The 16,195-nt window shown below is 51.5% G+C and overlaps 1 protein-coding gene across 6 annotated transcripts in view; it reads left to right on the forward strand.

The window, feature by feature from the left end:
- GNB4 (G protein subunit beta 4) overlaps positions 1–16,195 on the forward strand; it is a 1,465,460-nt gene that overhangs the window by 921,085 nt on the left and 528,180 nt on the right. For all 6 annotated transcript variants that reach the window (XM_069618681.1, XM_069618684.1, XM_069618683.1 and 3 more), the window contains one exon: positions 5,187–5,294. In XM_069618681.1, coding sequence (XP_069474782.1) covers positions 5,238–5,294 — 57 coding nt within the window. In that variant the 5' untranslated portion in view covers positions 5,187–5,237. The remainder of the gene's footprint in view (positions 1–5,186; positions 5,295–16,195) is intronic.

Consider the following 16,195-nt stretch of genomic DNA (forward strand, 5'->3'; position numbering starts at 1 on the left):
GTACAGACCCGACTGAGGGAGAAGCGGGAGGAAGTGAGTATTTTCACTGACTGGGAGGAACGTTTTCTGGGAGTCCTGATAGCTGCTGCAACGTATGGCGAAGATGACCGTCTGAGTAACACTATCGTGGGCTATAAGACAGGAACGCCACTTGGATAACGTAGTAGAAATCGAGGGGGATATCAGAGAATCCGTGCAGGACAGTGGTGAGATCAACAGTGTCTTTCAGGAATTCTACAATAGGTTATACACCACCCAGGTCTCTGTGGGCCACGATGCAAACTTAGTACCTGTATAGAGTTGCGCTTAGCTTGCTCGAGCCCAAGCAGGGTATGGCGCTGAACACCCCCCTAACCCTCTCAGATGAAGAATTCCTTAAAGTGTGCTGGTCTTTCCCCAATAGGAAGGCCCCAGGCACGGACGGGAGTACTGCTGAATTATGCAAGGCATTCCCTGATTTATTAATATCTCAACAGCACGAGATGTACAAGGCAGTCCAGTCCACCGGGATATTCCCAGAGTCCACTAGAACGGCTCTGGTGACTGTTCTATTAAAGCCTGATAAGGACCCCCGTAAATGCACATCCTATAAAACCCCTCTCCCTAATCAACACCGATAATAACATTCTATCTAAACCCCTGGCAGACGGACTTCTCCCAGACCAGGCTGGCTTCATCCCAGGGCGTTACACTCAAAAGAATCTCTGCAGATTGTTTATGCTGATGCATAAAGTAAATCCAGATGTTTCTATAGCCGTGGCTGTGCTTGACGCCGAGAAGGCGTTCGACTAGGTGGAGTGGCCTTTCCTTTTCGGGGTCCTTCACTGAATTGGCTTGGGCACCTCTTATCCGATGGATACATCTACTATACGCCGCCCCGAAGGCACTGGTGTACACCAACCGTTAGCCATCTGCGGCAATCTATCCCACGCAAGGTACGCATCAGGGTTGCCCCTTCTCTCCCATACTGTTCGCCCTGGCAATCGAGCCCTTGGCATGCACATTGCGGGAGTTCCATCCTCCTAGAGGGGTGAAGATCCATTCCTGTAATTCAGTGGTTTCCCTTTACGCAGACGATATGCTGCTATATGTTAAACATCCCAAGACTTCGAAGACCTCTCTGGCTTACGTATCAATTGGTCCAAATCTGAGGTCCTTATCCCTGACCCTGTGCGTCACTCAGGATAACAATGGTGAAGGCTTTGCCTGTGCCCACAAGGTAGTTGTTATTTGGGCATACATTTTTCCACATCTCCAGGCTCACTGGTCAAGGATAATTGTGTCACCGTCCTGGAGGGCCTGAAGCACAAAGTAGAAGCATGGATCCCAACATTTCGCTGGCTAAGATAGTGATCCTACCGAAGCTTCTGTACACTTTCAACAATGTCCCGTTCCGGCCTGTGCCAGGATTTTGGGTACGGCTTAAGAGCTTGATGAACAGGCTTATATGGGCAGGCGGCCATTCCCTAGTGTCGCTTGATACGATGTGCCGTCCAAGCTCGTAGGGGGGGGGCCTTCAGTTCCCTGACCTCCACTTGTATTACCTGCCCGCACAGCTTCAGCACTCGTGGTAGTGGTGGTGGTCCCCCTCGACGGAACTCCTGCATACTCACCTTGAAAGGGTGACTCTCCTTCCCAGTGATGTGAAAGGGCTGCTGTTGGGTGTCCTGACGAGAGTGGTGAGCTCAGAGATACAATCCATGGAGGAAACGCTTAAAGCCTGGAACCACCTGGCCTGGTGGACTGGGCAGAAACAGTGGTATGCCCCACACTTGGCGATATATGGGGTTAGAGGCATTCCCATCACGCACGAGAAGATATTTAGACAAGACTTCTGTCAATTAAATATTCCTACCCTGGGAAACGTGGCACATAGTGGCGGGCTTATTTCTTGGGAGGAACTGAAGGATAAGGGAGAACGGACCCCTATTACCATGCTGTTATACTACCGACTCTGCGAGTCGTTCCGCTCTAGATGGACGAACTTCCCAACCGCCCCTCCTACTTCTCCATTACTGCTGTATATCACTTCTCCCCCCGACTACGAACAAACTGGTCTCCTCACTGTATAAAATCCTTTGACTGTATGGCCCCACTCAAACAGATATAGGGATAGGTAGGAGGATACACTGGGGAGGACTCTATCGGAGCAACAATGGGAGATTGTGTGCACGTAAACCAGATCTATATCAATTAATCCGTTCTGACTAGTTCAATTTACATTTTTACACCAGATGTTCTACTCCCCTGCCTGCCTGCACAAATACTACCGCGACATACCCTCAAGCTGCCAGAAATGTGGTCAGATATCCACAGGTTTCTACCACAAAGCATGGTCATAGCCCCGGGTACAGATACTGTGGAATAAGGTGGAGGGTCCTGTCTCTGAAATGATGGGTCCTCGGCAGGCCTTCCCCAAACCCCAGCCCCGGAAATGTGGCTCCTGGCCCTGGTCGAGGAGGTCCTTTGATCTGAGAAGCGCCTCATAGCAATGGCATCCACAGTCGCGAGGTTACTTATTGCTAGGTCTTGGGGATTAAATAGGACACCCTCATTTCAAGAATGGCTTAATGACATGTCAATGTGTGGGAGGAGCACAACACAGTATGCCCAAACACTTCCAACTAACAGCAGGCCCTGAGACATGACATCTGGGCCCATTTCCGGTCATATATGCTGTTGCGCATGGCAACACCCTCTGCCTCCCCTAGAGCATGCGGTGGAGCCCAGGAATGAGGGTGGAATTTGCAAGCCGCGAAGGCCCGAGCAGTAATAGCCTTTTAGATTTTGTCCGCTTTCTGACCTCCAAGGGTCATGTTGGGATCTGAGATGTCATTCTCAGCAAATGTGGGTGTGTGGCTGAAGAATCCCAAACTGTATAACTGCATGGTAACCCTGTACCATACCCTGGGTTATCTGAAATGTAACTGATTAGGCTTGTATGCTCCTGTGTCTCTTCTTTTGGTGGGATCTGAGATGTTATTCTCTGCTAATTGGGGTGCTTGCCTGATGTATCTCAAACTGTATTATATCTGTTTTCTGTTGTCCCTTCTCGCCCCCTGGTTCTGCACTGTATTCTCAGGGAGGAGCTGGGTAGGGGGTATTGGGTCTGTTGCCCTTTGGTATTGTAGAGTATATGTTGCCTTTGTTTATAAATGCCAATAAAAACTGTTTAAAATAAAAAGAAGGGTGGAAAAAAGGCACTGTATTTATATTTAAACACAGTTCCCTCCTTTGCAAAATCGTTTTTCCGTTAGGAAGGGTGATGTAGGTATTTCTCTCCTTAAATGCTGCAGGGGAGGGAGAAAAACATTCTCCTTCACCAGCACGGCTGTGGGGGAGAGAGGGATAAGTTTTTTTTTTTTTCCCTTTGAGGAGCCGCACCTCTTGACTAAGGGATTGCTCTGGATGTGCTAGTGTTTCACCACAGCATATCTTTTTCTGAATCCTTGAAAGGCGCCCCGGAATCTGCTCTGGTGTTTGGGTTTCTAAAACTGATGCATCTTCGGACATGCAGTTCTGAATGCCAGATTTATTTGGTTCATGGTAGTTTCTAACTACTTGGTCTCTCTAAGGGTTCAGGAATAATTCATGTCTGGTCCTGTTGTCTTACCCTTAGACTGACAAGGGCTGGATGCTATGTTGGCACTAACTTTGTCACACCAGCTAAGGGCCGTCCAACTGATCCCCATGTGCAAATGTAAAATGTCAATATGTGACTGCTGGTCTACTGTGCCAAGGTGGCTGAGAAGTCAAGGAGAACCAGGAGGCAAGGATGGTCATTACCGAGGATCTGAACGGTATTGTTGATCAATTTTATGCTAGCGTTTTTTGTGCTTTATCTGGGTCTGAAGCCCGATTGGTAGGACTGAAGGAGGTTGTTGGCAATCATTTGTTACAGTTGCATAGCTACTGCTTTCTGAAGGATCTTAATTAGGAAAGAAAGATGGGTAATGAGGTCTTCGTGGTCCAGTGTTTGTTTCTTGAGAATCAGGAGGATTTGTTTTCTCTTGAGGATCGAAGAGAAGGTGTTGTGTATGAGTGGGCTGTTAATGATTGTCATGCAAGGAAGGTGTCCTTCAGTCAAAAGGGTGAGTACATGGCTAGGTGCATTTCGTCTGTATGTGCCCATGCGGGTTGCCAGGATGGCCGTTGGTTTTCCATTGTGAGTGTCTTTGAAGTTGTCCAGTTAGTGGTAGTTTGCAAGATGGGTTGTGTGGTGTGCGAGAGCTGGAGGGCTCACAGGTTATATATTAGCCAGAGGCTGGGTTCAAGCCACACACAGAGAATGTCATACACCAACTATCCGAGAGGGAGCCGTCGCCCACATCAATATTGTGAAAATCTGGACCAGATAACTGATCACCACTGCCAATTCAAACTACTACCAACACACCATACCAAACACCAACTGAGAAGTTGTGGCGTTGTCTATTTGCTGGTATATCATGCTGATCTTGTGGGTGAAGGAGCTTATGGCGGTGGATTCTTCAATGAATACTTGTTGGTTTTGAAGAGGGTTCTGCATTTGTTGGTGTTTGGTATGGTGTGTTGGTAGTAGTTTGCAGCCAATATTGCTCATTTATCTCACTAGTGAGCAATCCACATAATCTGAAATTGTGCACATAAATAGTGCTTGGCTTATTGTAGTAGCAATGCAAAGATCAGATTTTCAAACCCATGCTGATGTAGGGATAAGTTTCTGTTCAGCATCCTCACCTAGTGTGTTGCACCACTTGTGCGTGCCCTGATATTTGTGAAGTCTCATTCTCTTCCTGTTCCTGATGAAGTGATTTGAAAATTACAAAGCTTGCACATTCATGATTTTTTTGGCCTAATTAAGGTATCATTTTGTTTTCTTTTTAGAGCAGCACTTTTTATATTACCCTTGGCTAACATGGTACAAGAAAAAGGAACTCTGTATTTACTCACATACAGATACACACTTTATCTACATGTGTGTGCACATCTACCATTGTAATGTCTTCATTGAACATTAATAATTTTAACAACCACACTGAAATATGTTAAACAGTATATTTATCATCTGTTATTTCGTTTGGATCCTGTTCAATGTGTTTTTCGGTGCATTCATTGTAGAAACAGGGCATATTGAAATTTTGGGAAGCAGTTAAGTTTAGTATTCATAAAATCTGGATTGTAAAATTGTAAGTTATTTTTTGCAGATCTTTCGTCGGTGTTGTGGCAACGCTTAACATAAGCACATACCTGTGAGGATGAGTGAACTTGAACAGTTGCGGCAGGAGGCAGAGCAACTGCGAAATCAAATCCGCGTAAGTCCATCTTTTCCTCTTTCAGTATGAATTATAGGGAACAAGTAAAACTGTAATTTATTTTTATATTGTTGGCATATTGTTTCAATGGGGCACCTTGAATCGACTCCCAATGTTACGTTATTTCATGTCCTCTGCCGGTTATGATTTTGTCACTTAAAGGTTATTTTATGAATCTCCCAAATGCCAAAGTAACAATACAAAAATAAATCAGTAGCTGCAATGGGACAGAAGAAAACCATTTTCTTGCCTAAAGAAAATGGTCTTAAACCTTTGACGTCCTTGAACAGAGTACAAAAATTAATTTATTTGTTTCTGTCTTGTTTTCCCTGTTGGGTGTAATTTAATAAATGTGATTTATGGAAGTGTCTACTCTTCATTATCGAGGATAAAGATAGTATATTTAGCACTTTATCTTTTTTGCGTGATATGTCAAATGCACCTGGTTTGATTAGAAAAGAAAGTGTTCCATTAAAAACCTTAGCATTATGCTGCTTCTTGCTAAGTAAATGGATATTTTTGTTTATATTAATTGTACTACCTCGGAACTATGATGCAAATATGAAATGAGTGATATAGGGTCTGCTGTAGTGATGTCAACAAATACCTGTTGGTCAACGTTTCTGACCATGTTTGCAAAGAAGACTTGGAGGTTCACTAAGCAAAGTCCACCAAGAGCTTATAAAATGAACACCAGGAACCCTCCAAGGCCCCATACGACCAAGAAAACAAACTAAGTTTCTTTGCATACTAGACATAAAGATTGTTCAGAAAAACCACTTCAGAGATGTCGAAATTCATGTCTCGTCCATGTGACTTGGACAACCTTCTGATGCTACAACCTTGAAACAAAAAACTATCAGTGGTGTTCAATAGCTAGAGATGCAGGTTTCCTTTTGGTGTGTTAGTTACAAAGGGTAGTACATAAACACATACCTCCACTCTGTTAATGTCTGCAACACACATCAGCAAGAAAAGGTCCACAATAAACTGAAATAATCCCATGAATAAGTTTAGTAATGCACTTTCTAAGAACGACACATTTGGTGCTGTACAATCGTTCTAAAATGTCTAATCATTCATATGGAAAAGGATAAATGGGTGCACATGAAAACTGGCCAAATGATGCGTTCACTGTGTAGTCTGTGAAATGTGTTGGCAAAATACGTTTAAAGACTGACCTAGGTCAAAAGGAAACCGCATTATAATTGTATTGCGTATTAGTGTGAAACAATAAGTAATTGTGAGGATCACTTTGATATTCTCAAATGCTCAAAAAATACCATTGAACATTGTGAATATTGAGTTTTGAGTTAACCATATTCATATAACTGTGTACACATTGTTGGCAGGTTTGTGCTCCCCACCACCCCCAGTATAATCATAAGTGGGCAGTTTGTACACATGACTAGTGTGAGAAGGCAAGGTTAGCCATTCCTACTCTCGAGGTGGACTGTAGCAGTGGCGAGGGCCCTAAATCCTGTCCAACCTCTATGTGCTAGCATTTTCCTATGCAAACTACTGTTCTCTCCAGTCTTGCCATAATGTCAGATACTTGCCAGCATCTTTATATTGCTTTCTAAGCTCCTACTTCCAAACTTCAGAAGCCAAGAAAAACCCCTAAATAGAGCAAACGGAAGACTGATCGGAAGCATTGTCTGTCGGCTGCAGTTTTCGGCTGCAGAGACAGAGCTGTTGACCAGAAGGTGAAACCAAAATCTTTTGACACACGGACCTGAGGTGACGGTGAGAGAGTGAGGCACACAGTCAAGCCGCAAAGCTGCCATACAAAGCAGGCAAGCGCGCACAACAACCCAGAGGCCACATAGACCACTGGGGACCAAAAGGGGAGAAGGACCCACCTCCCGCCTAAATAACTTGACGTGAGACTCCTTGGAACCAGGGCCCAAAAAACAAACTTGATTGGCCTTCCTGGGTTGCATCTCCAGTATGCAGTGAGTCTGCATGGAAAAAGTATGCAGGGCTTAGCCTGCTACTTATGACTTTCCAAATTACACACCCACACATGCCCCGGTGGGGAAGACTGCACCTGATTGGCCATGGAAGGAGATTGAATCCTGGCCATGAGGGGAATATAAACCGGGAACAGGAAACGTGGGTTATTTGTGTGTGGTCACGAGGCAGTGGGCGACCAATAGACCAGCACGGACTGTGGATATGATTTGTGAAGCAGGTCAGGGATTGGCTAAAGGGTGGTGGAGGAGATGAATCCATGGAATGTGTCCGCTCTCCCCAAGGGGGAGCCACCTCCTTTGGGACTAGGTAGGTGAGCCCACTAGGCTTTACACCCCCATGGCAAGCGGGATCCATCTGGGGAGACCTTCCCTCTTTGGGGACAGGAGGCCCCCTAAGGGAATATTGGAAATCCTCCCTATTCCTAGGACCCTACTATCTTTATTGGCTCTATGGAACTTAACTTGTGCAATGACTAAAAGCTTCCTGTAAGGATGGTTGGTGTGGTTTTTGACCCTTTGTGCACAACATTCACCTGGACCGAGGTAGCGCTTGCCCAACCCACCCTCTTTCAGAGGACCAATGTTCATTGAAGACGTGGAGCAGTGTAGCCTGCACAGCCAGAGAGGACCGCCTCATGGGAGATGTGGCAGGAAGCACAAGAGCAAACATGAGGCGTGGTGAAGGGAACCCGAGCAGAGCCTGCATGGTACGCCCAGCCCTGACTAACAATGCAGAGCAGCTAATGTGTGGAGGTGGAACACCAGTATACCCAGACCCCAGTGGGAGCCTGAGGGACGACCGGGTGAGCTCTGCCGGACACTCGGTGCCAGAAGGGAACCAAAGTGGTGCCGTAGTCACTGAACAAGTCTCTTGAGGAGCACCGCCCACAGAAAAGAGGTACGCCGTGGCTTCAGGAAATGGGGAAGAGTGCTGGCCAAACCCCACTGCGTGGTAGAAAACCTGAAAGCGCAATGTGGGCGGAGATCAACCAAAGCAGGATGAGGTATGAAAGCTGAAAGCCCAGTGCCAGCTGAGAGAAATCAAACCCCATGGTGGAATAGAAAACCTAAAAGTCTAAGGCGGGCTGGGAAAACAAACCCCAAGGCGGTGTATGAGACCCAAAAGCCCAAGGTATGGGCTAAGGGAAACTAAACCATAAGGCAAAGTGAGAAACCCAAAAGCCCCAAGAGTTAGCATGCAAGCTCTGTGCTCCTCTGGGCACTGGTCCCTATGGCACCTGTCACTATGCTGCATCTCTGGGCTGGATTTCCATTGAGGCCTATTGCAGCATGGCAGCTGCAGCGCACATTGGGTTATGTTAGGATGTTCCATGCTTAAAGCTAGACGGTGCCTAGTACCTTGACAACGCACAGCACATACCCCTTAACTGTAAGAGAACATTGTGCCCTTGCGTCGCAATGCTATGTTAGCATTCTTGCTCCTGCCTCGCCATCCTGGGTCCTTCCTCCCTGTGCCTCCTGCCCGAGTCTCCCAGACGTCCCATCTACTCTGTTGTCTAATTCACCATGCCATCCTCTGGTGTTTGGATCCTGCACTGCAGTCCTTATCCATTTATCAAGGCAAGCTGACATCACCAGAGGTGTTTCTTATCCCGTGAGGGTGTTCCTTTGGCTGCCGCTCTGGGGCTCACTAAGTCTCCAGTCACCAACCCTCTGGAGACCTAGAGTCCATCTCTGCTAGAATCAACTATCTCCAAAAATCGGCGCCAAGCTGAGCAGGACCCTATATCTTTGTTGGCTATATGGAACTTGACATGTGTATGACTTACAGCTTCCTGTAAGGATGGTTGGTGTGGTTTCTGAGCCTCTCGGTGCACAACATCCACCTGTCCAATCACTGACAGTTTGTGATGCAAGAAAGAGAAGGCAGAGATGGACCAAATCTTGCAACTGATTACTGCAGTCCAGGCACTTACCACAGAGGTGGAAAATGTGAAGGCTGAAAATGCTTCCTTGAGGCATGTTGTGGCTGTGAGGGGCCTGGCAAGCATTGATCATCCATTGGCCAATATATCCTGAGGCAAATATGATTGGTCCCCCAGGATGCTCCAGGAATTACTGGAAGCTTGCACAGTGTACCAAGTCTCTTAATACTGACAAGGCCATGGTTGGTGATATGCAATTTGCCTGGTAGTGCCTTGGCATGCACAACCCCATTAGTGATGTCTAATGGTCCTTTGATGTTCAATTACGCAGACTTTATATTGAGTCTGAAAGGTATGTTTGGAATGTCAGATATTGCATATAGTACCCAGAAAAGCTTGCTAGAATTGAACCAAGGAGACCAGGATATATTGACTTACGTTTCCAAATTTAAATGGATTGCCACTGAAACAATGTGGCTCGAAAAAGCACGGATTGCGTTGTTCTGTCATGATTTAAGCGAAGACCTTGAGGATGAGCTTGCCTGTGTTCCTTGCCCCCCCACTATGCCTAAACTCAAAATGGTGTTTCAGCTTCACTTATGACGTACAGAAAGGAAACCAGAGGAGCACAAGAACAGAAGACGAATGCTTCCAGAAGCCACCGAGAGTACGCTTGCACCAGCTGAAAAAACGAATGAATCTGAATCAATGGAGGTTGGGTTGGCCCAGTGTCCATTAACCGAACAACAAAGGCGTTGTGCACAGGGCTTGCATATATACTGTGCCTCCAGGAACCATTTGGTCAGGGAATTCCCCATCGCTCCCCCCCTCAGTGGTTGGGGAACATGATCTCCCGTCCTTACAAGGCCTGACATGGAAGGAGAGTGATTCCCTTGCCTTACCTAAACAGATAGTTGGGCAATGCTGTAGTAGTTAAGTTGAGGTTACTGTTCTTCTGACTACCTCCTGTGTGCTATCTGCTGCAGCCTTGATGGACTGGGTTGTAGCCTGGCTCTTCATGAATGACCATTGGGTCATGCACCACAATCTCCCGGGTGTAACAGCACTCCCAGTGGGGCGTGGCTTGGAGCTGGAGTGTGAAGCACGGCTCTGTGATGGCTCCTGGCCCAATCTTGGCAATCATGCCCTAATCCATGGCTCAGACCCATGATTTTGCAGTGAGAGTTGCGGCATGTGCAGGGTATCCTGACTTAGGCAGTGGGTGAATATAGGAGGCATGCAGGACCGCTCATGTTGGAGCTCTGGTCACTGCTGCCCCGATGGGCCTGAAGTCAACATGGCACCCCGCGCCACCACAACCTGGCAGCCCAGCGAGCAACAAGCTCGCTTGCAGAAGACCAGCGCCTGGCCGGGTAGGCTTGAAGCGGCAGCAGACTGCCTCCTCACCCTGGTCCCGCTAAGGCAGCACACAGTCGCCCGCGGTGGTCTTGTCAGCACTGGTTTCTGCAAATTGGTTCTAGTGGCGGGGACAGCAGAGCGCTTCCGATGGTCAATCCAACTGGGAGGCCTCCTGATCCACTGTGGAGGCTCCTGGTTACAGCACCTGGCGGGGGGGACCCAGCCACTGCCTGCGGCTGGCCAGAGTGGGGCAGTGTGCCAGCCGAGGGCCTCTTCGGCTTGGGATGAGCGCTGGCTGCACCATCTGTGCGGAACCCTGCCTCAGGTGGGGTGTCCGGAGTCTCCTTTGGCCTTCATGTACAGCCTGATCCGGAGAGGGGAAAAGCAAGAGGATCCACACAGCGGAGCACCGTGGCAGTGGGTGAGAGGAGAGATGCTCATCCTTTCTCCAGCATGGGGTCTGGCATGGATTCACATGCTCATGAATATTCCCCGTCGTCAGGCTGGGAATCCTCGGTAAAGAAAAAACCAGTATCAGTTTCGTTTCTGATCTGTCTTTCGTAGTAATAACCAATCACTGGTCTCTGCGTCATACTGACCACAGCCAATGACTGCCCTCTACCTAAGCACCGCCTCTGGCAGCCATCTTCAGATTTTTACCGCACGTTCATGTGTTGGGATCCTCGTGCTATTGCTCTCGAGCGTTAGTGCTATTTTTTCACCTTTTTTCTCAAACTTCATTTTTTTCGGTCAAAAGAGCCTCAAGCTCCACCGACTCTCCATCCGATCAACGGGGACCCGTGTCAGATTCGTCTGCGCCCCTCAAGGGTGAAGATTTCGTCGAGCTACGCTTTTGGAGGACTCCAGAAGTTTCTCAGGCCCGGACATGGCCCAGGAGAAGGGAAGCTCGACGCCCGGAAAGCTGTTCAGGATCTGCCCTGGATGCCAGCTGCAGAACGTCTTTAAGGAGGATGAACACTCCTTTTGTCTCTACTGCTTACATGAGGACAAGACGCACGTGGAGAAGGACTGTGCGTTTTGCGGCAACATGTCGGAGCGGACCATGAAGGACCGCCATCAACGTCTCGCCAACTGGCTGGAAGGGAAGAGCCCGTCAGGCGAGAAGAAGAGGAAGAAATCCGAGCGGTCTTCTAAGACCTTTGAGGACGCCCCGGCGACGGGGGTCCAACACCAGGCCAAGCACCGCGAGTCCGCTGGCACCGGGAGCGCCGAACGGTCGGGCTCTACGGGCGCCAGGCAGGGCGCACCCTCCCCGGCACCTTCAGCCATGAGCCAACGCTCTGGGTCGGTTAAGAGGAAGGGCGAGCACCCGACGAAGCTCCTGGAGAGACCCCGGTCGAGCTCGAAGGCCCCATCGGAGGGGGAGCGAGGCAGTGCCCCCCCCCCTCAAGGATAAGGCGGTGAGCACACCTAAGGTGGTGAAGGCCTTAATCCATCCGCCAAGCCCTCCATCGATACTGTCGCGGCGGCCCTGGCTCAGCCTGTGGAGGCTACACCAGTGGTGGCGACCTCGGGGCTCAGAGTCTCCCTGCCACCTCGGAGGGAGTCCTCTTTTGTGCCCATCGATAGGACCCCCGTGAAACCCCCGGCGGGGAAGAAAAAGGGGGGGCAGGGCGTCGTCGTAGATTCGGCCCCACCCTCAGAGGAAGAGCTGATTGAGGTCTTAAGCCACGGCCTTGGCGTGGAAGACGACCGGCCCGTCGGGATGGATCCCGACGCAGGTGACGACGACATCGTCGAGGGTGCCGACGGGGCCCCTGATCGCCCGTCGGATTCCCCTCTGCCAGTGCCGCAAGACAACTCGGCGGCCATTTTGTTGGCTATACAGTCCTTATGTTCAGAGATAAGGACGAGACTACCGTTGCCGACGGAGGAACCTTTCCCGTCGGGGGATCCTGAACCGGGACCTTCTGGTGCTCCCCCGCCCAAGAAAAGGATTCACCCTCCACCTCCTTTTCAGCCGTCGCGCCCCATCCAGCCCTCCTCCCCGTCCACCCGAGGGGATGATACGGGGACTGACACGGCAGCGACGGGTACGGACGACGAGGTATACGACAAGGATCTACCATCGTCACCTCCCACCAGGGCTTCTCCGCCCGACGAGATTGGATTGCTCCACTCCATGATCGCCAGGGCATCCGAGCTTTTCCAACTCTTCCCTGAGGAGAAGAAAAAGGAAGGATTCCTTTATCAACGGCGCAAGGCCAAGAGGAAGACTGTCCTCGCGGTGCCTCTACTGGACGACATTTGGGATGAGGGCCTCGCCCTCCTCAAGAACCCTTCCACGACGCCAGCTAGAAGAGACCGGTACGAGAAGAAGTACCGGGTCCCGGACGCGGCCCCCTGTGCCTCCGGGCGCAGCCTACCCCGGACTCCGTCGTCTCCGCGGCGGCCAGGAAGAAAGCGGGGGGGGCGGGTGCGGCCTCCACATCGACTTCCCCACCGGACGGCGAGGGAAAGAAATTGGGCGCTATGGGACACAGGGTCATCTCATCTGCAGCGACGACGATTAAAGCGGCCAACGCCTTGGCTATCGTGGCCCGCTACGACAGGGAGCTATGGTACAAACTGGCTCCCCTGCTGGACTTCCTACCGGACGACAAGAGGGCGGATGCCCTGGAGATCCTACAGGAAGGCGAGGTGGCGTCGGACCACGCCATCACTATTGCGACGGACATCGCCGACACTGGGTTTCGCCAGTTGGGCAACAGCGTTTGCCTTAGGCGGCATGGATGGCTCAAGGCTACGGACTTCCGTCAAGACGTACAGACCAGAGTCCTGGACATGCCGTTCGATGGGAACAACCTGTTTGGGAAAACAGTGGACGATTCCCTTCAGGCCATTAAAGCGGACACTGAGACGGCCCGGGCCCTTGGGGTTCTGCAGCAACGACGGACGCCCTTTCGGAGCAGCGGAGGCAAGGGCGCCTCCAAAGGTTCCGACGGCGGTTTCTCCACCTACCGTCAAGCGGCCCGCTCGTCGTCTCAGGCCTACAGAGGACGAGGCAAGTCTGGCGGACCCCGCCGTCGTCGCCAAGGAGGTCAAGGCGGCAAAGCCTCGTCGAAACAGGATTGAACCGGCCGTGGGGTCGGGCCCCCACCGAAGCACCCCGGTGGGAGGCCGGCTGGCGGGCTTCGTCAGCGTGTGGGAGTCCATCTCCACCGACCGTTGGGTGCTGGATGCCTTAGCCCGGGGCCACGCGCTCGAGTTTCAAAGAAGGTGCCCGCGCGTCCCCCCCGTGGCCAGGAAAGAGCTTCACGTCCCTCAGCTTCTCCTGGAGGTAAAGGCGATGCTGAGGAAGGGCGTCATCGAACTCGTCCCAAAGAGGCTTCGGGGCTCGAGTTTACTCGAGATACTTCCTCGTGAAGAAGAAGACAGGAGGATGGCGCCCCATCCTAGACCTGTGACGTCTGAACAAGTTCATCAAGGCGCAGAAGTTCCGGATGGTCACCCTCCAGCACGTCCTGGGTCAGCTGGAGGAAGGAGACTTCCTGTCGTCGTTGGATTTGGAGGATGCCTACTTCCATATTCCCATCCTAAAGGGGCACCGAAAATTCCTCAGGTTTGTGGTCTAAGGGCGTCACTACCAGTTCAAAGCCCTCCCCTTCGGACTACGGTCGGCACCCAGGGTGTTCACCAAGTGCCTTGCACCGGTGGCGGCGCAGCTGCGCCGCGAGGGGATCCACGTCTACCCCTACCTGGACGACTGGCTCATCCGAGCCAAGACGAGGGAGCTCGCCGTGGATCACACGGCAAGGACAGTCACTTCTCACGGACCTGGGATTCTCCGTGAACTACGCCAAGTCCCACCTGGTACCCGCGCAAAACGCACTGTTTCTGGGAGCGAAGCTCGACACAGTGTCCCTTCTGGCCTCCCCGTCGGAGGAAAGGACCAGGTCCATTCTGGGCAAGGTACAGCGGATGTTGGTTTCCGACGCGGCCAAGGTGAGGTCCATCAAGTCCCTCCTCGGAATGATGTCTTCTTGCATCTACCTCATTCCCATGTGCAGGCTCCGGATGCGGCCGTTGCAGGAGTTCCTGGACGCGCGCTGGATCCAAACGACGGGCGGCTTCGAGGAGAGGATCACACTCGACGAGAGTTTCCGCCGAGCGGTCCGGTGGTGGGCCAACCGCGCGCATCTGACGGCGGGCATGGACTTCCAGACCCCAAACCACCAGGAGACAGTGACCACGGATGCCTCCCTGGAAGGGTGGGGAGCGCACACCGAAAATCTGCACGCGAGAGGCCTTTGGCTCCCGACGGAGAAGTCCCTCCATATCAACGTCCTGGAGCTCCGTGCAGTGTTCTGGGCCCTCAGGTCCTTCCTTCCGTTTCTGGTGCCGTTTCATCTGGCAGGGATAAAAAACGCCATCGCCGACTCACTCAGCAGGGAGCTGCGCTCGTGCCACGAGTGGGAACTACGGCAGGATCTAGTGGATCGCCTCTTCCGACGGTGGGGCACACCCCAGATCGACCTGTTCGCGACGGCGACGAACTCCAAGTGCCGGAGGTTCGCCAGCAGGTTTCCCCAGGCGAGGAGCATGGGCGATGCCTTCTCGTTCCCCTGGGAGGGCCTGTTCCTCTACGCGTTCCCTCCTTTGCCACTGCTAATCCGGCTCGTCAACCAGCTCAAGAGGTCGCGGTGCAGGATGATCCTCGTCGCACCTGCGTGGCCGAGGCAGATATGGTTCCCGGACCTTCTGGACTTGTCAGCGTCCCCGCCAATCAAGCTGCCGGTGGACGCGGATCTACTCTCCAGGGAAGGAGGCGCCATCCTCCACCACGACCCGAAATCGCTGAACTTGCAGGCCTGGCTCCTGCGGCGCTAGAGTTTGGAGGATACGACATACCCGCCGACTGCAGAGAGGTTCTTGCAAAGGCCAGGGCGTCCTCGACTCTTAAATGCTACGGATGCAAATGGAAGAGGTTCTCTGTCTGGTGCCACGCACAGAAGATTAACCCTCTACGGATTACGGCTCCCTAAGTACTGCCGTACCTGCTGACGCTGGCCAAAGCTGGACTGGCACACGCGTCCATCAAGATTCATCTTGCTGCGATCTCCCGATACACCAGAACCACGGGCCGGACGTCCTTGAGGTCTCATCGTCTGGTGAAAGAGTTCATGAAGGGACTGTTCAGATCGTTCCCGCCGGTGAAGGCGCCGGCCCCGGCGTGGGAGCTCAACGTGGTGCTGACCAAGCTCATCGGACCTCCGTTCGAGCCTCTGCACTCGGCCCCGTTGAAGTTTCTGTCGTGGAAAACAGCGTTTCTTGTGGCCATCACCTCCGCACGACGGGTGGGAGAGATCCAGGCCCTTTCCTGCAAGGCCCCGTACTTGACTTTTCACGACACGAGGGTAGTGCTCAGGACGCACCCCTCCTTCATGCCCAAGGTACCGTCGGACTTCCATCTCAACGAACCCTTGGTGTTGCCTGTGTTCTTCCCGTCGCCTTCGTCGCCGGCTGAGAGGACTTTGCACTCGCTGGATGTGGCTAGAGCGCTGAAGTTCTACGTGGACCGCACAAAGTGTTTTCGGAAGACGTCACAACTCTTTGTGAATTTTGGACCTGTCAATCAGGGGAAGGCTCTCTCGAAGGCTTCCATTTCCAGATGGCTCTCCGGCTGTATCATGTACTGTCATCGGTTGGCAAACCGACC

The sequence above is a fragment of the Ambystoma mexicanum genome, chromosome 10, assembly GCF_040938575.1.
Source record: "Ambystoma mexicanum isolate Mex_15411 chromosome 10, UKY_AmexF1_1, whole genome shotgun sequence".
Taxonomy (NCBI): domain Eukaryota; kingdom Metazoa; phylum Chordata; class Amphibia; order Caudata; family Ambystomatidae; genus Ambystoma; species Ambystoma mexicanum.